Below are 20,872 nucleotides of genomic sequence, written 5' to 3'. Positions count from 1 at the left end.
CAGTTGCTGTGCAGCAGTGAACAGACACAAAAGGACCAGTTTATGTCTAGGAGGAAAAATGACCGTCTTCAAAGCAACCCGTTTGGTGGCAGTCATGATCATTAGGGAAAGTAATATCTGTTAAAAAGCAGTAAACGCCTGTTTCCAAACAGAATGGACTGGCATGCAGAGGAGGTGTGAACCCAGTCAAACATCCCCAGGCTCCCCGGAGAATCATTATGCTCTGTCGTGTTAACTCACTTCCTTCTTGATTTTTCCACTTTTTCTTTTTCTTCCCTGCTGAATATTATCATCTCAAATCAAATTAAGTACTAATAGTAAGTGGGCACAGCAATCACTTCAGAAAAGCAAAACATTCAGGCTCAAGAGGGTATATAAAAATATTATTTCTCATAATAAAGATTGAGAGCCCAGATGGAATTGTGAGAGAGTTTCAAGAACTCTCAGTTATAGCAACTGAAGCTGCTGTTCAGGTAACTAGTGGAGCCAACAACAAATAATAAAATCTAAATCATTTAAAAAGAGTACCCTCTCCTATCTGTACTCCAGCTCTCTTTTCAAATCCCTTCCTCTAGCTCTACGATCTCTAGTTATTAATAATAATAGCAATAATGTATCAAGATGGGAAATAACTGTTGGATTGCTCTTTTCTTTGGTAAAATGGCACAAAACAGCAATAGGACACATTGGGAAATTTCAGAGTCTGACTCAGCATGCTGATTGTTATCCAATGATTTTTTAATATTAAAAATGTCATGGGGCTTCCCTGGTGGCACAGTGGTTGAGAGTCCGCCTGCCAATGCAGGGGACACAGGTTCGTGGCCAGGTCCGGGAAGATTCCACATGCCGCGGAGCGGCTGGGCCCATGAGCCATGGCTGTTGAGCCTGAGCATCCGGAGCCTGTGCTCCGCAACAGGAGAGGCTGCAACAGTGAGAGGCCCGCGTACCGCAAAAAAAAAAAAATGTCATGGATAGTTTATTTTGGACTTGATTTTTCAAAGAGAATGGCTCTTCCAATAAGATTTAACATATTGGTTTTTAAATATTATAAATTAAAGATGGCCCCTGAAATATATAATGATATGGAATAAACTTCTGCTATAACATGGCTATTAATTAAGGTATGTCTTATTCATATGTTCCAAAACTAAGAATTCAATCTTATTAAGTTGGTATTAGTATTGTATTTGGAAAATGAATTGTTATTTATTCTTTTTTAAAAGACAAAATCAAGTTAAGACTATTGTTTAAGTTCTCGGCAACAAAGAAGAGCAAGGGTTATAAACAGAACTTTTCAATTTACTTTGTCATCTATAGGATTCCCTGAACTACTCAAACTAAATGGTAAAGAAAAAGAAGTCCTTTGAAATGCACTTTGTGAACAAACAAGATAAGAGAATGCACACAAGATAATTCTCCAGTTAACATAGCTTCTCTCTATCTTCCCAATTTCTATCCTGGGTCATATATTGGCAGGGTCTAGCTGATCTTGGTTGACACTGAAAGTGGTGATATTCCACATCAACCAGGTTTCTCTCACCAAAGGTGTCTGTAAATCATGAGTTAACTATACTGGAAAGAAAAGTGAGCAATTAAAAAGTTCAGTGTTCCACTGAACTGGAAACGTTTGAGGGTATGTACCTAAGGAGGAAAGCATGGGGTACTGAGGTCAGTGTCAGGAGGAGGTGAACACAGATTTCAGTGAACATCAAAAGAACAAAAACTCACCTGTGTTAATGCTCTAAGGAAAAGCTATTTCAGGTGGCTGATGAAAGCATACTATGCTAAGCCGAAAGAGTAAAGAATCGCAAGTATTGGTGTTAAGGACCCTAGAAAACTAATTAAACATCCTAATTTTATAGATGAGAACACTCTGGCACCAAGAGATTGGAACACTTATGTAAGATCACATTAAGAGCTGGAAGATGACCCAAATGTAAACATGGGTTCTCTTGAGTCCACGGTCACTGTCTCTTCTACCACCAATGAGACACTTCTGTATGATGTATAAGTTCTTTCAAGTCAAGTAATAAACTGTGCTAGGTCCTGCAAATATTCCTACCTATGTGCAGTATAGGATGCAAAAAATTAGATTTGTAATTATAGTACACAATGGTAAGAACTATTTACTGACTGTTGCTCAAGCAAGGGCACCCATCCTAGACTTACGGGGTCAACAAAGGCTTCTCAGTCGACCTAATATCTAGACTCGTTCCTTGAAAAAGAAGTAAAGATTACATAAAGGAAGAGAGAGAGGAGGAGAAAGCTGTTTTACGTGGAGGAAACAGCTGACACATATGATTGGGGGTAAAGAGAGTTGTCGCGTTTGAGGAAGTGAAGGGAATTCAACGTGGTTGGATCACTGAGTGCTTGGGGTTGGTGGGGTGAGAGACAGGGCAGGAAAGGTAAGCAGGGCTCACCAAATCTTGAAGGCCTTTATGTCTAGTTAAGGAATTTGGGATTTCTCTTAAGGTAATGGGCAGACAGAGAACTTTAAAACAGTAAAGTGTAGTGATTAGATTTGCATTTTGGAAAGAACATTATGACAGTTGAGTGAAAAAAAAATGATAGGGGAGGTAGGCACAGAAGGAATCAAAGCAGTTAGTCTGAGGTAGTAATGCAGAAGATAAAGGATAGTCATCTAATAAAGTATCTAAGGAGGGTGGAGAGGGGTGTTTGGACTTCAGATATACAGGCCATAGAATTAAAATACTTGATGATAAATGAATATAAATAGATGTGGGTCATCAGTGAAAGGGTCAAACATTACTCTGAAGTCTCTGGCCAAAGTCTTGCCTGGGAGACCTTTGGGAGACCATCATCCCTCAGTTGAAGACTTAGAGACAATTTTGCCTACAATAGAAACTCAAGACAGCTTTGTACTTGCTCATCATGAGTCAAACTGTGGAAATCTGGGTACATGTCAAAGATTCTGCATTCTACAGGAAATCCTCTCCAAAATGCTGTAACCTGGTTGTGCTGCACTGAGGCAGTCATAAGTCTCTGATGAGACTTTCCCAAGAAAAAACAACCAGCCTAACAGGTACCCACCCCCCCATCCCAAGGCCCTTTCAGCCTCTCCATATTTCCCAGTGGATTATGGGTTCAATGTCCTATGCCCTGTTCAGGCAGCATTAATGGTGATCTATTCTATTTTCTGGTGGAAGTTCGTTAACCCAAAGGAAGCAGAGTTAGGGCTGCTAAGTAAGAGGAATAAGAGGACTGACTCAAGGAAACTGGAAAACTAAGGCTTTCTAGTTCAAAACTGGAGGAATGAATTGAATTGTATACTTTTGGGCTATGGAGTGTCCCAACCCCCACCAAGGACATAATTCAGGTACTCACCCCTTCGCCGCCATTTTCACCTGTGTTGGCAAGCATTTCCTGCAGGGCTCTGACAGAGAAGGACTGTTCCAGTACAAAATTGCAGACGCAGAGATCTGGAGGAACATACTGTGGAAATAAAACCAGAATGAGGATACCTACTCATATCAGTTGGGGATCAGTCACACAATAACATCTCAAGGGCAAAGAGCCTATGAATCAAAGTAACACTTGGATCGATGGATGGATGAATGAGTACAAAAGGTAGCTTTCTCTTTTTTATTCACGTTAAAATGGGTTTCAAGCTGGATTCTAAAGGATGAGGAGAAGAAAAGCCCCAAGTCTCAAGGCAACAGCGACCAAAATGTCAGGATCAGCTTGAGTAATGGTTGGGGGCACACATGGGAGAAGAATACACATCCAGCCTTGCTGAAGGAGCGAAGGCTGATCGACACTGATGTCTGGGTGGGACCAAAGGAAGAAAGTCACTGGGACCTCATCCACAATAATTTGTAAGAGGACAAGACCAGAATAGTGACCAAACACTCAGCAATAGTGACCAAAATAGGGAACCCATTTATTTGTTAAGAAAATCTGGATACCACAGTGTATAAAGAGAGGATTAAGAGCTACATAAATTTAATTCTGAACAAAGAAATTGATGACCCCTACAACAATCATTCTAATTTATTATATGCTCAGGTAATACCATGATATTTTCAAACATTTCTCAAAAACAGACAGACTTCTCTGCAGATTGACTAGTAATAGCTAACGCTCATTGAGTACTTTTCTGTGCCAGGTATTGTTTTAAGTGCTTTGCTTATATTGGCTCATTTAATCTTCACAATCACTCCATGTATACGTACTGTTTATCTCTCAGTTTACAGCAGAGGAAACTAAGGCACAGAGAAGTTAGGTCACCTGCCCAAGGTCATGGCTTACACTTGGGTGAGTTGGATTCAAATCCAGGCAGTCTGTCTCCAAATCCATACACTTAACTCTGTTCCTGCTGCTGATGAAAACATTACAGATTTTTTTTCACAACTAGACTATTTTCTTTAATAAATTTATTCATTCATTCATTCATTCATTCATTCATTTTTGGCTGCATTGGGTCTTTGTTACTGTGTGCAGGTTTTCTCTACTTGTGGCGAGCGGGGGCTACTCTTTGTTGCTGTGCATGGGCTTCTCACTGCGGTGGCTTCTCTTGTTGCAGAGCACGGGCTCTAGGTGCACGGGCTTCAGTAGTTGTGGCACGTGGGCTCAGTAGTTGTGGCGCATGGGCTTAGTTGCTCCGCAGCATGTGGGATCTTCCCGGACCAGGGCTCGAACCCACGTCCCCTGCATTGGCAGGTGGATTCTCAACCACTGTGCCACCAGGGAAGCCCTAGACTATTTTCAATCAGCAAAGATTTAAGTTTTATATTTATGCAAAACACAGTGCTTGGTATTGAGAAAGATATAAAGACACGCAAAACAAAATCAATGCTCTTTAGGAGTTTACAATCCGGTTCCATGATACATCATTTTCCTTGGGAATACAGCTTATATTCACCTTGCACACCAAGCCTTTGTTTCCTCTGTGATATTGGCTGAACATTGACACCATCGGAGTAACAGGAATAAGGAATGAGGGCCAGAAGTCACCAACAGCTATGTCTAACACTCGGAGACAGGTAACACTGTTTCTATGGAGCTCCAACTTAAAAGCTAAAAGCAAGCCTGCTATTAAAGCACAGATAACCCCTCTGATTTTCAACATTTTCATTTTTTAAATAAAGATTATGGAATTGGAGATCTTTAATTTCCCTTTAATTTCCAAGTGTTTGTACCTTCTTCCTCCTCTTCCCTAACCTCAACGCCCTCAAAAATAAAATGATGTCCCACTTGTTGGACCTGCCCACTCTTCCCCTTTAGTAAAGTTTTAAGACCCCCTTAAGCCAAGAGTGGCTTATCCTATCCTGAAGGCTACTGGCCCATGGGTGACTTACATTTTGCCACATAAATACTTTTCTACTTAGGATCTCTACAGTCAGAAATCCTAAAAACCCAGACTCCCTAGAATTCTGGTGTTACAGGAGATCGCCCAGTTCTCTTTACGAACATGATGTAACCAAGGAGAAACTGTATGTAACATGAGGAGACAACAGCCTTTAGTTTACGTTTCTTGTCGTTGTCAACGTTTGTTCCTGCTGCAGGTAATTAACTCATTTGTATGAGCAAGCAGACGGCTGGTGATGCAGGGCAAGGCTTCACATCAGGAAGTGTTTTTAGAGTACATATCACATCATTACAAGTACCAGACAATAATATGATATAGCATTTCCCTAAAGACCATATGCCATAAATATATATAGTCTGACTCAGTCACCCAAAAGATGATGTCGCCTCAGAAGATTTTACAGAGGTTTTTTTCCTACCACATCTTGGTCTATCTGGATCTCATGTCACCAGAATAGGAAGCAAAAAGAGCTAGGGTTTGAGTGTGTCCACTTCCTCCTTCACTTCACTAGAGCATGCGATTTGGAGATTTCTCTATTCAGGAATGTCTACGGGTATCGCTGGTACTTTAAAGGGTGTGTTTTGGCCAATCAACTGAACGTCCCCAATATTCACGCTCACTTTTACAAGAACCCTATTTAGCCCAGTCTCTTTAAGACAGAAACCTTCACAGCTCCAAGTGCTAGAGATCCTGCCCTTATACGAGATTGTGTGATTCTGTCAGCTCTCTTTCCTCCTGTTCTGGTTTGCTTGGACAGGGATAGGCGTTCTCCCCCGGCGATGCCATCCCCCATCCTGATAGAGGACCACGGATACCAGACACGAAGCATGCTCCAATTACATTTTTCTTTTCCCTCCAGATATTAAAAGTCCCAAGGTGATCGTGATTTAATTCCTGGTACACATGGGTACATTTACAGAGGGAGAGTGAGCATGTGAGGGGAAGCATCTCATATGGGAACTGTATCTGCCACTAGTTTACATAGTTTCCTTACAGTTTAGTTTTTCTTCCTCTAGAGTGTGGTCCTGCCTGGACTCTCCATGCTCAGGGATGAGGTCACACCACTCCAAGAGCAGGCAGAACAACATGTGGGCAGCGGCAGGGGAGGGAACAGGGCAATAGGACTATCTGGAGGAAAACAAAATGCAGTTAGCAACTTGTGACATGGAGTGCAGAGCACAGAGCCATCTGACCTGCTCCACCAGCTGCCATCCTTAATTAAACTCCACACCGGCCTGAGCTCCCACCTCCACATTTCCCAAGAATGAGCCAAGGCCACTGGTCCATCAAAGCTCATTTGTTTGCAGCATGAGAGTTCCCCTAGGAGGCCGGCTCATTGTCTCTGTGCTCTGGAGCCTGTGCCTCGGTCACTGCCTGGCAGGCGTGGGGCATGTGTTTGATGATTCTCAGCACGGAGAGAAGGGCTCTGTTGACATCTGTTCTGAAATAGCTCCTCATCACTCTCCCCAGCCCTGTCCTCAGCCTAGAGAAGCACCACATTTCCAAATGTCCTACAGAAAACCTTGAGATGCTAGGGTTCTGCATAAGCCAGGAACTAGGTATTCATTTAACCCCACTATGTAGAAAACAGTGAAAGGGAAGGCCTATGGACCCTCCATGTTCCATAAATCTATGTAACATATATCTCTCTGCACTCGAAGTATTTTTCTGGGGCTTACTAAGTCCAAGAAGGTAGGAATTTAACACTCCTGTTATTGGATTCATTTAGCATTTTTCTACCTAGCACCCCACAATGTACACTCACCAGGGTACTAGTTTGTACGAGGCAATCCTTCAGGGAACTGAAGAGAAGAAATAGTTAACAGAAACAGGGCTGTTCTCCCTCTATTATGCTGTTAACCACAGTCGCTGTGGCTTATATAGTTCTTCACGCAATGCAGTCTGTTTCCCTAGATTGTGGGTATCTTGCAAAATCTGTGTCTCACTCTACTTTTGCTATCCTTAGTAGACAGAACAGCAAGTGCTCAACTCAAGCCTTCTTGAGCTGACTCTCCGTGTCCTAGACTATCTGAGAGTATGTGACTGATGGTAGTTGTGGTTGCAGCACTGAGCATGCACTTGCCTGTTGAGCCCCTTCCCCAAGCCTCCTGCTTAAGATTCAAGGGACCCTCTTCTCTCATTGTCATGGGTCTCCTCCCACTTCTCTGTTAGCCCATCTGGCTCTCATACAGCCATGCCTCAATAATATACCCTGTAAGTGCAGCAATGGCTTTGAATGAAAAGCAATATAGGTTATATTGGTTAAGAGCGAACCCTCTAGCACAGGATTGCCTGAGGTCCTATCTCTGTTGAACCGCTTATTAGCTGAATGACGTTAGGTAGATAACTTAGTCTCTTTGCCTCAGTTTCCTTACCTGTAGAGATCTAATAGTACCCACTTCTCAGAATAAACTAATTTTTTATATTTAAAGAACTTATGATACGGTCTGGCACACAGTAAGTACTCAATACATGTCAAATGTCCACACAGGGTTGTGAAATCCACACATCAATAACTCACTTAAATGTTTATGCATATATCTACTATTTTTGAAGTTCTTATTTTGTGTAAGGATAAGGCAAAATCCCTCTCTTCAAGGTTGTGTGGTCTCGTGGAGTATTGGGGAAGCAAACGGAAAACTTCCAAAGTATGATTCAAAAGGCCCATAGGTGGGTAAGGAAGCGTGAGGAAACACCCAGAGTTGAACAGGGCTGGAGTAGAGAGAATGGGAGGGGGAGGGGAACAAGAAAAGGGAGGTGAGAAGTGAGGCTGAGAAAGAAGTAGGTGCTAGACTGAGGGTCTTGAGTCACCCTGCCAAGGATTTTGGACTCTGTCTTCAGTGCAATAGCCTACATTCAAGGAAGCGACCAAATCAAATGTGCATCTTTGAAAGATCACTGCAGGTCTAGTGTGAAGTAGGCTAGACCAAGGCAGAGAAGCTAGCTAGGAAGTTGTTGCAATAAACTGGTTACAAGGGGACAATGGCATGAATTAAAGTAATGGTAGTCAAAATGGAGATAAAGCAGTGAATTTGAAAAATCTTCAGAAGTTAAGAGAGAGAAGATCTGGTGACTAATTGGACGTAGGAGAGGAGTGGAAGCTAACCAGTGTTTCTATCGGATGGAAAAAGAGTGCAAAAAAGAATTCAGGAAGAACAAGCCACACCAAGGGTCAAAAGTACCAAGACAGTAATTGCACTCGGCAAATTGTCCCTGGATCTCCATTTGGGCAACAGAATGATGATGGGAGAGCAAAGTCTCTGTGATGATGTAGTGGTATCCCTGCAGGTGTCAGCAGAGGGAGGCTCACCTGGGAGAAGAGGAGGAACCTGAGAGAATGACACATGTTCTCCACAAAAGGAGAATTCCTGGAGACCAGCAACCAAAGTCAGCCCAAGTAACCTTACTTCCCTTTCCCACGCCCATTAGGCAGTCAGCCAATATTTAGAGAACCTAACAGTATGCATGCAGTATTGTACTAGCTGCTGTGGGGAACAAAAGAGAAAAGACGCGGTTTCTATCCTTTAAGGAATTCTTAAGCTATTTGAAGAGACAGATCTACCATAGATGAGACTTTATGAAACAATAAAAAAGTTTACATTCAATGCTAAATTAGAGAGTATGAGTTATAGGTCTTACAGGACCAAGAGGCCTCTCAGCCATGTTGAGATGGGGAAAGGCCAGCCCAGGCTGGAGCGTGGCCTAAAGAGGGTTTACGTAGGCAAGTAGCTCCTGGCACAGAGCCAGAACTCAAATTTTTGTTTAATGAATGAACAAGATGGGAGAGTTAGCCTTCCATTTCCTTGTGTGGATTCTTCCCTTCTGTTTAAAATTCCATTCGTTGAAGCAGCATTTTTAAGTTATAGGCTTTCCAGAACCTCTGTCCTTACTTCCCTTTGCTTTTTCACCTAATTCACCATCCCCCCAACTCACCTCCATGGGCACTATGTCTGCTGCCAAGAGGCAGAGCTGGACTCTGTCCCCAGTGGTCTGGCTTCTTCATGCCTTGTTTGTTCCATTTCACCACAGTGCCTCACACAGGACTGATAACCATCTCCCTATGATGGCTCAATGCAGTCCTACTCAAGGACTATGGATGAGAAGACTTCCCAAGCCCTTGGGGGCAGAAAGTTATTCTCTCCTCCAGAAAATGTTCCAGGTCAATCTGGCCCCACTAGGTACAGTGTGGCATTGGATAAGACCAACTTTCTATGGGTGAGCATCAGGATGGCTAGAGATGGGACATGTAGCTTGTATTTCAGAAGCTTTAAGCACTTCACAGACATGATCTCATCCACCTACAGCAGACATGAGCTCATTCGTGGACTGCCTCTCTGTTATTGATAATACATAATTATTTGTATTGTGTTTATACTTCCAAGGCAGAGCCGATCGTTAACCAAACTAACACCTACATCTCATCCCAAGCAAGTTCTAAGTATTTATGTAGTTAAGCACCTTTTAAATCTACCTTTGTCACCTCTGCTAAGTTTTTGATAGGTTATAATGAAGAAAGTTATATAGTGAATATTTAAACCTGAAGCTGTTGCCCAGTCTCTGTATTTCTATAAAAATATTTGGTGGCTTTACAACTATTTTACAGGTGGGTCAACTGAGATACAAAGGAATTAGGTAAAACTTATATGGGCAAGCGGAGAAGTAAGAATAGAATTCATATATACATTTTAAATGTATCTATTTACCTATCTATATAATTGTAGCAGGTACTGTACTAAATCCTTTATAAATATTATCTCATTTAACTCTTCCATCAACTCTTTTAGCAAAAAGATTATAGACAGTTTATAAATGAGAAAACTGAGACTCAGGTTGAAACACTTCCCCACAACCACATGCTGAGAATAGCATTTAAATCGGGAATTCCAAACTCAACGTTTTCTGATACTGTGTCGATATTCCTGAAGAGAAAATTCTCATCCTTATACCAACATTGTGTTGTGGAACTCTAATTCTACTAGGCTACCTCCTCCCAATTCTTTTTTTTTTCCCACACCGAGCAGCATGTGGGGATCTTAGTTTCCCAACCAGGAATTGAACCCGTGCCCCCTGCAGTGGAAGCACGGAGTCTTAACCACTGGACCGCCAGGGAAGTCTCCTCCCAATTCTTATACTTTAATAATTTAAGGACTTCATATTAGGCTCTTGACTATCTCAGGAAGAGTTCTCTACTCTGGAATGGCTACTGCAAAGATTATGGGCTGCAGTTTGTGGGACTATCGGGGCTCAAGAGCTTTCTAAAATTGAGATTCCTGGCAAGCAAGCTCATTTCCATCTTTATGCAGTTCTGAAATCTGAAACCAACTTACCACGTAAGCTCTCTCTTCCAAAAAGCAATTCAACTCTGGGCATGAAGGGACAAGTTTCCACCAAGGACATAAATGTGGAGATTTTAAACATGTGTACATCCAGATTTTAAACATATCGAGGGAAGAGACTTTGCCTACTTGTGTTAAAAGTTATCATGAAACAAGTTTAAAATGTATAAAACCCCGCTTAAGTTTTAAAAAAATATATTTTGCTATGGAAAAGGATCTTTCAGAAAGGTCTTTCTGAAAATATATACAGAAGCTATTCAAAACATTTGAGTTCCAATTTTTGCCTGAACTTTGCTAACAAAAACCATTATATGTAAACAGTAAGGCACACAGAATTTAAATTTATAGCTGGAAAACATTCCTTTTGGGAGGAGAGGAGAAAGATTCTATTATCTTTTAAAGGAATGAAGTGAAGAAGGTGCCTTCTGATGCCCGAGGAATCAACCACAGGAAGGCAACGCTCTCAGTATCCCCCAGTCTCTTGGCGGTTCTTCATTCTAGGGAACAGTGAGCATCCCTGGAAGGACTGACAGCTGTGGAAAATCACTACCACAGCACAAGGAGACTTACTAAGCAAAATCACTCACGGTCATGAGCAGAACAACTGAAGCATCTGATGCCATGTTGACCTGAGGTTTACTCCAAGAAAGAGGGAGTATTCAGAAGGAAAGGGATGGAGTAAGTTGATTATGCATAAGGGAGAGGAAGATTACCAAGTTACAGAAAGCTGCTGATATTTTAAAATAATAAAATAAAAAGCTTCTACTAGGGAGTTAAATATTTACTTGAGCAGAACACTTGCTGAAACACTCCCTACGTGAGCAAGGAGCCACTGCCACCTAGAAGCAGGAAATCCAAATTGCAGGACAAATATCCTTTGACAAAAGTCCTGCCAAGAAATACCAGCCCAAAGTGATAAAGAACTAAAAACACCCACAATCACTGTTTCTTTGCCTCATCCCTCAAATGCCCAGATATTGGCTGTGATATTGGCTGTTTAATTCACACTGATCCACGGATCCATTACAGTCTAGCTTCTCATAGGGAGAATGTTTATTAATTCAAGTAAGAGCCACACTTGCAACATCAACTATCCTTTTGATGATGCTCAGAGATTTCTCACAAGAGGTAACACAAATAAGCTTGTTTTGGAAGCGTGAATGCAGAAGCACAGTTGGCCCAAGAATCTCCTGGGCAAGGCTGCTAACATTTCAGATTCCTGGCATCCTTCTCCAGGTGGTACTTTAAAAGAACCTCCCAGGTGATTCTGAAGCAGGATGTCTCTGACCCCAATTTGAAAGATACTGTAGAGTAACTGGACCAAACAAGTAAAGTCAGGTCCCTGGACAGTAACTGATTCTTACTCTAGATCGTTCATTAAGCGAGTTCAATTCATCAAAATATAAGAATTTCTTTCAAATGAATAACCCAATAATTTGAAATCCACATAATTGTTGTTGTTATGATCTTGCCTGCTATGGCCCCAACCAAAAGTAATGCTGAGGTACCCTGGACGCCTCTATTCTGCAAGCATCAGTTGTTTCTGGTACATAGGAAGAATGTCACCAAGAGCCTGGCAAAAATCAGTGCTGTGAAGCTTGTGTTCTTTAAAATAAGGAAGAAGGGGCAGCCAAAGAATCAGAGTCAAAATGCTGGGCAGCTGGCTTGTAAAGCTGCCTGCTGGGAAAATGCATAACTCACAGGCTGGATGGTTGATTTGGGTCTTGATTGAGCCAAGTTTTGCCACCCTGCCTGGCGTGGCCGGCATGTAAAATAACAAAGGTGCCAAAAGGTAGAAATGTGGAACACTTGCACCTGGAAAAAACAAGCTGTGCGGAGGAGCAGCAAACAATACCTACTGTTTATAGACGGAGATAGCGGAAACAATGACTCTTTGTACGGCCCTAAAAAAATGCAGTCATAAATTAAACTCTAGCTTAATGAGTAGCACAGGTAATACAAAAAGCTCTGTGGTAAGGAGTAGGACCCTAATTTGCTAGAGTTCAATGGGATCTACTGTGAGAAACTGAAGTTGTTATTCCAAAGAGCTTACATATTGGGAAAAAAAAAGCAGAGCTCAGGAAAGAGGAAAGGCAGCATGTCAGTAAGAAGAAACCAGCAAGTGTGTTCCATGTGCCATGAATAAGTTAGGGGTACCAGCCTCAGCAAGAGGAACAGCACAGGGTACAGGATGGTGGAGTCGGAACGAGGTGTGATAGGCAGAAATATCAACAGATGAGATCAAAGCTGAGGGGGGCGGACTGGCAGGAAAGCCTAGTCTCAACCTAATGTTTGTGTTTTAGTCTCGAGCTTGGCTTCCTTTAGTTTTGGTGGGAGGAACACTGACCAGCAGTGTACCACCCTCATATTCCTTGGCAATTCCACTCGCCCTCTCCTCCCTTTTGAGAAATGACGTGGTTGTCAGAGAATTTAGAAACCATGGCAAAGCTTTTCTCCATGGCAAGGCACTTCTCCATTTTCTCCAGCAGCTTCAGGAGGGGACAATGTATGTCTCTTGGCCTCTCATCGCATACAGGAAGGGGAAGATTGAGGAAAGCCTTCTGAGGCTCCCACAAGAGAAGAGAAAAATGCCAAGCTCAACTAAAGGCTGATGGAACAGAGACACTGTGTACGCAATGGCAGCTCTGTTCCCTTAGGTGCAATGATCACCACTATTATTATCGGGAAGAACGTCCTGTGTACTGAGTCCTGCTTGACTACAGTATCAGCTCCATGAGGCTCTGGATCTGAAGTGGATAAAGCTCGGGGTGCCAAAGGGCAAGGACAACAGCTTGGCTTCCAAATGGTTTGAATTTTTTTTCCCAATGCCTCCTTCCCACTCTCAGATTGAATCCAAATTCCAATATGCAAATGCAGTTTTTACTTTTTGTCCCCTCCATGGAATTTTTGTTTTGGAAAAAATAAACATGTCACTATAAACTAAGTTCTGGATTCAATTTTTTTCTTTTGGCAGGAGTATATGGAGAGACGTTCATAAAAGTTTCCGTTTTAAAAAGGCTTTGTGGAAATAAATAACAGTTATAAATACTTTTCTCCAATATGGAAAAAGTCCTCCTATATCCTACCTCCTTCAACTGCCTCATAGTGTCTGAGCTAAACTACTACACTAGATATTTACATGTGCAAGGATTAGTATCACACGCCCCCATTTACAAGGGCACATGTAATATTCAATACAGATATTTTAAAACATGTATACTGGAGAGGGATTTAACACTGCCAGTCAGAAGTAGCTGCATGAGTTAAAAATGTTCACTTAATAATAAACACTGCTTCAGAGGAGTGGGCTATATCTACTTCAGTAGTGCCATCCTTACCAGGAAGCATTCCAAGTATGAAGGATGAACAAACATCAAAATGCTCATTCAACTGTGGAGACGTGTTGGGTTCCATTCTCTCCAAACTGTCTCCCATTGAAGTCACCGATACCTTTCACTCAAGTTGTGAGCCAGCTTTGATAAACACAAGGAAACCAGTAGGAGACTCAGTCTCTTCCTATTTGAACCCAACCCATCACTCAGCATCTGGTGAAGGTGACCAGGAAATACCATGTCAAATACTGCCTCTGCCCAACTATCCAAGTTCACGTGACAGAGCCTTCACTTCAGTTCCCTTCCTTATCTGCGCTAGACAACTAACCCAGGTTAGTGAGGTTTCACATCAACAATGAGGACAGGAAATAGGTGTTGCAGGGCAGATTACTCAGGAGGGAAGGGGAGAGGAAAAACCTCATCAGGAGTTACCTCCAATACACAATGGTTGTGTCAACTTGGTGCCATGAGAGAGAATGAACACACTGATAGAAGCTGAAAGAGCAATGCCACACCTCAGAAAGGAAAGTCCTTGCTCATGATGACCCAAGATAAGTTTGTCAGACCTTATGAAGATAAATGTCTCAAATTAGGACATCCCTGGTGGGGCAGTGGTTAAGAACCTGTCTGCCAATGCAGGGGACACAGGTTCAGTCCCTGGTCTGGGAAGATCCCACATGCTGCAGAGCAACTAAGCCCGTGCACCACAACTACTGAGCCCATGCTCTAGAGCCCACAAGCCACAACTACTGAGCCCACGCACCAGAACTACTGAAGCCTGTGTGCCTAGAGCCCATGCTCCACAACAAGAGAAGGCACTGCAATGAGAAGCCCGCTCGCCGCAACTAGAGAAAGCCCGTGCGCAGCAACAAAGACCCAACGCAGCCAAAAATAAATAAACAAACAAACAAACAATTAATTAATTTTTAAAAAGTGTCTCAAATTAGTCAGTTGTTCTCCAGCGGCATTTGTCCTTACGTTCTAGTGAACAAGATGAAGATGAGCACCATGTCTGGCTTTCTAGTAAACGTGTACATTTTGGGAAAGAAGCAAGTTCATTCATTACTACGGCAATTCGAAACTTTTCATGGCAGGCTGTAGGTAAGGGTGAACGTGATACTAATGAAGCCAAGGTCGGTGGTAGTTTTACCTCGTTTTGTGATGACATCCAGCTACTTTGTCATTACTTAGTCAAACAAGGAAACAGATGTATAAGGCCGATGACTACAAATTCAGACCTTCCACAATTTCTGAAAGTGAGGTCTGTGGACCACCTGCATAAGAACCAGACAGGAGTTTGTTTGAAAAAGAATAAAAGCAGATTTCTGGCCCTACACAAGACAAGGCTGGGGATTGAAGGATATGCTCATTCCAGTTTGAGAACCTCAGCCTTTCTGGGTGAGCTCAGTGCCAAAGCTCACAGGTGCTGGCTAGGATCAACATCTTCAAGGATAAAGCATTCATGACACAATTTACCTGGGAAATCATGGAGTGAGCAAAACCACAGTGCTTAATTTGCAAACTGAAAGGTGATCAGAGGAGGTTCTGGAAACTTCCTCATGAACATCAAAAAGTTCTCATCTTTCTTGGCTGTATTTTTCACAAAAAAATAATTCCCTTTAGCTGTTTAATGAGAGGTTTTGCTGAATGACAATAGTAAGCCTTCTTGTGTTCACTCAGTCTCAGAGCTTGCATTAAATTCTAAAAACTCTCCTCATCTTTAGGTAAAAGAAGTAGAATTGTTTGAACCTTGATGCTACAGCTTACCAGGGTAATGATTCAGATTTCAAGTCTCAAGTGACTGCCCTTGGGATGGAGGAGGTGGGGTAGAAATCAATTATTCCACCCTCAGTGCTCTGAGGCAGTACTGTACCTGAACCGCCCCAAAGAGATGATAATCTATTCTATTTTGAAGTAGAAATATGTTGGGATGTATAGCGAAGTGCTAAAGTAGCGCTTAAGGCAAAAGTCTTTGATGAAAGTGCTCTAATGAGAAATGGATCATTAGGGTCAAGGGTTTTTAAATCCTGTCAACCACTCAATAGCTCAAAAAGAACTGTCTGACAGAGGCTTACAAACAGCTTTCCTGTACCAGTTGTTCTCATCTAAAGGCTTTGCATAATGCTCAGTTGAGTTTAAGTGGAATGGAAGAAAAATGATTGGAAAACATACTGACAGAGAAAGCAGCTAAATCCTGGAATGACTGTTTTAAAAACAATTTGCAATCACTCCCTGAAATAACTTGGATGAAGAAACACAAATTAATTCTCCACAGCATTTTGAATTCTTTAAAATCAACTATTTGCTACACAATAGGAATTTAAGAGCAAACAAGATATTGTTTCCAAATGACTCATAATATGTTTTCAGTTCATGTAGTTTGTTCAGGTCACTATTTAAAAACTACTCAATGAACTACTGAAAAGTAGAGAAGTAAAGTTGTCAATTTAACTGTAAATCTCAACTTCTAAAACAATTTTAAACATTTCCTTTGCAAAACTCTCCTCATGTAGTGGCTGGCAAATCAGATCCTAGAAGTTATTTTGTGTAACATTTTAAAGCACGTTGGAGGGAGAGCGAAACCAGATCTCTTGAATCACTATTCCGTTCTTTGTAAACAATCATTTCATCTGTGAATTATGAATATGCACATCATTTCAAAAGATCACATAAGAGGTCATCAGCATGGCTTAGGTTTTATTCCCAGGTTTTAAAATACCCACAAGGAATAAAAATGATGGATGTAACATGCCTTGGGTTTTTGACTCAAATTCTAACACAAACGCAATGCATCATTTTAATTCCATGTAAAAGTAACAACTGGAAGAGAGATATGCCCCTAATCACAGGAAGAAAAGGCAAGTCTTTGTGGTCTAATTAGTAAGTTCAAGAGTTGGTGGAGGAAGAAAAAATACTGCTCATCAAGACCAAAATAGCAGCTATTAGGTCTGAAGAGCAAAGTACTAAGCGCTGCAGAGGAGCCCGGGTATGAATAACACCTACTCATAATTCACCTGGGGCCATTTGCCTGCTGTGAACAAGTAAATGACAAATGAACAGCAGAGCGATGGTGCCACTTTACACACTGAATAAATTCTTTGTGAAGATTCCCACCACTAAAGGTACAGACTGTCTTTAAATAAAAAAGGGGACGGTATTGCCTCAAGCAGATAAGTTATCAAGACAGTATTAATAACTCAAATAGTAAGAAGGACAATATAGACGAGAGGAGATCTCAGGGTTAACACGTTTCTCCTTCTCTTTAACTAGGTCCTCGGATCCGGCAACTGACAAACGCATTAATAAACTTGACATGCGTTGCTCTCGACTTCTATGCTATTCCTTTGGATGTCTGTTTCCCTTCTCATCTCTTAACTGTTAGAAACAGCAGAGCATGAGGCTCAATGTGGATGCAGAAATGGAAAGAAAACTTCTGGAAAGAAAACCATTTAGCTGCCGAATGGGAAGAACTGGACCGTGGAGCCATGATTTTCAGAATCTGAGCATCCCTAGGATTAGATTCCAACCCTTCGACTTGATGAATTCACATATGGACCAGTAGGAAATGAGCCCTTTATCCTGCCTACACAAAACAACAATAGTCCCTGACCCAGTGTGAACAATCTTCCCTTGGGGCTCTCTCGATTCCAGATGCTCATTCTCTCATTCTTCAGATAACTTGGGCTTAGGAGGTAGGGTCTGTGTCCTTCTCCTTCCCGGGACTGTTTCTAGATCACTGCTCTTCCACAAGTTAACTCCTTCTCCTTTAAAGCTTCCTGTGCCTGGAGACATCACCCTTTGCTGCCTCCCTTTTTGCTATTTGTTTATTTCTGTGACCTTCCCATCTTCACTGAAATCTCTGGCCCCTTTTCCTTCCCACTCCTGGTGATTAGAACACTCACACTGTTATTTCTTGAGTTGTGTGCTCCCCTCAAATATATGATGAAGTCCTGACCCCCAGCAACTGTTAATATGACCTGATTTGGAAATAGGGTCTTCACAGATGTAATCAAGTTAAGATGAAGTCATTAGGGTGGGGCTTAACCCAATATGACTGATGTCCTTACAAGAAGGGGAAAACGCCATGTGAAGACACACAGAAAAGGGCCATATAAAGATGGAGGCAGAGATTGGGGGTTTGCTGTCACAAACCAAGGAACACCCGGGGCTGCCAGAAACTAGAATGGGCAAGGAGGAGCCTCCCACAGAGGCTTCGGAGGGAGCATAGCTCTGTTCACACCTTGATTTCAGACCTCTAGCCTCCAGAACTGTAAGAGAATGAACTTCTGTTGTCTGAAGCCACCTAGTTTATGCTAATTTGTTACAGTAGCCCTAGGAAACGAATGGGCTATATGAATAATCGATCACATATTACAGCTTCTCAGTTATTTTGCTTCTTCTTCATCAGTGATCTTCTATACTGTAGTTCAGCCACCCTCTTTCATGGTCATACACCTGGGGCCTAGCTTCAGCCAAACTGCTCTACTCGGAAACCTCTGATGGACGCACCCCAATATTTAACCATGCAGTCACCTTTCAGCGGGCTTGCTTACTCAATTACTCTCATCACTATTTACACCCCTTAATTCTTTTCACTCACACAGTCTCCTCCTATCTTTAGTTCTTTCCTCATTCAGCTTAAATTCCAAGATTCCATGGTCCAGTCTCCTAAACTCTCTTGCCCTTTCGACATTTATCCCACTCACCCGGCAACACTTTGACCCTGGCAGAATTTAACTATCCACCTTCTCCATGCCTGCGCTGGGCCTGCGGAGGGCTGCTGCACAAGATGACACCATTCAGAAAATTGGTAGCGCTGAAAAGTCATGGTTACCAACCTCAGCTGGCCCTCCCTGCTGTGCCCTCACCCTGCTAAGCAATCGCACTAGTCTCCTCTAGGCGGCTCACTCACCAAAACTTTCTGCACAAAACCTACAGGTCTCCTCCCAGCCTTGCCTTCTTCCTCTTCAGGGGAATAGGAGGTCTTCCTGGCTTGAAGGCCAATTCCTCATCTCTCTTCTTAATACCAGCCCTTTCCACTGTATCAGCAATTTGCACACTAAACCATCCCTTCCCTCTTCTCCATTTCTTTCTTCTTTTTCTCCACTTGTACCTTTCCATCAGCATGGGAATATGCTTAAGTCTTAAACACACTTAAGCCTTTTCTATTACAAAACTCCTTCCATCCTCTGACCCTCTCCAGCCATCACTCTCTCTTTCAGAGATTTCTGCACTGCCTGTCTTTGTCTTTATTTTCTGCTTGTGCTCCACCTCGGCTAAACTGGCTCTGCCCTTGTCACCCCACTGAGCAAGCTCGCACCAAGACTGCCATTGGACTCCATATCACTACATCTAATGGACACATTCCAAACTCACATTACTTTGCCTCCAAGTGACATCCTACCCTACTGACCATACTCCTTCTTGACACTCTTCCCGTGAATTCTGTGACTTCTATGACTTCTATGACATTGTCAATGCCTATTTTCCCTTTGATCTCTTAGGTTTCTCTTCCTCCTTCTCTGTGCTGTGTTTCTCTTCCTCTACTCATCTTTAAATATCTACATTTTCCAAGCCCTCTTCTCTTCCGTTCTTAATCCATATTTTTTCCACTCTCAAAGCTTGATTTGCTATCCTTAAGCCAATATCTCCTAAATATTATCTCCATTCCAACCTCTCTGATCCATACATCCAGATGCCTATCAAAATTTCCTCTTGGATGCTTTCCAGGCCTTTTGAATTCAATATGCCCCAAATTCAGTTCATAAGCACTATCTGTCCTAACACTTTCCTTCTCCCATATACCCTATTTCACTGAACAACATGTCATCCATAGGCAGCTAAAGCCTGTAACTCTAGAGTTACACTTGACTCCTCCCACTTTGATCCCTTCACCACCCTATACGTCCCATTAACCACAACTGAAGTCAATTTAATCCCTGTCTATTCATGTCCTTTTTACATATGAAGGATCTGTACAGTTTCCACAAGTTCATGTTTTCCCCTGACAATCAGCCCGTTTGTGTTCAACTCCCATCTTTGCTACTTTAAAACCTGTGCCCTCGCCTCTTCTCTTTTGCACATGCCAAAGCTGCTCTCAGTTAATTCCCTCACTAACAGTGCCATACGTTAGTCCCCCCCTCCCTGCCTTTTCTTTTATGGCTTCAGTCTCTTCTTCTCTACGGCCTCCTTTTTCTCTGCCTAAAACATGCCTGTCTCTCTCATCATGGAAACTCCTTCTTTATAACCCAGATTTTGCTTCAACACCATTTTCTCTTCTTCCTTTTAACTCTCAGCTGCTTCACAGAGCAGTGAACACTCACTGAAGAGGTTCTGGTTCAGGTAACAGTGGAGAAGCTAACAGCAGAATAATCTTCCTGACAATAACAATTATAACTTTTGGAAAAACATTAAAAAGATAACTGTTTGAAGGTATTGGAGAGCAATCTAAAGCCAGAGGGAAAAATATGACTCTTGAAAGAAGGGAAGCCAAGTAGGTGATAGGCACATTTAATTAAAATTTCCCCTGAGGGCACTCCCTTGTTTATGGATCTTATAGGGGATTGATGGCAAGAAAAAAAAGCTGCTGTGGAGGCAGGGGGCTGAGTTTGGGGTTGTTGGAGTGTCAGGAAATTGAAGAGGAGAATGTGGAAAAAGGAGGGAACCACCGTATAAGAAAACCCCAAATCGGCATAAAAATGCCCCTCAAATTCTGGCCCACTCATCAACGGTACAGGGCAGCACTCCAAGTATCCAGTGGAAAGGAACAGCTGGAATGCTTAAAAGGAAGGAAGGTTTCAGTAGCTACCTGGTTTTAGAGTGTCAGAATTTGGTGTTCAAGCCTAACTATCTAGACGGGGTTAGGAAACACTTCA

General features: G+C 42.2%; 1 protein-coding gene across 3 annotated transcripts in view; it reads right to left on the bottom strand.

Annotated features, from left to right (window-relative positions):
- The window catches only part of RYR3 (ryanodine receptor 3), a gene marked incomplete at its 5' end in the record, with an annotated part of 572,808 nt that overhangs the window by 330,159 nt on the left and 221,777 nt on the right, over positions 1-20,872 (bottom strand). For all 3 annotated transcript variants that reach the window (XM_081227519.1, XM_081227518.1, XM_081227520.1), the window contains one exon: positions 3,346-3,453. In XM_081227519.1, the coding sequence (XP_081083645.1) occupies positions 3,346-3,453 (108 nt within the window). The remainder of the gene's footprint in view (positions 1-3,345; positions 3,454-20,872) is intronic.

This window comes from Mesoplodon bidens (genome assembly GCF_964165515.1).
Source record: "Mesoplodon bidens genome assembly, chromosome: 3".
Lineage (NCBI taxonomy): Eukaryota > Metazoa > Chordata > Mammalia > Artiodactyla > Ziphiidae > Mesoplodon > Mesoplodon bidens.
Note: the sequence above shows the minus strand (reverse complement) of the source record. Positions and strands in the feature narration are given on the sequence as shown.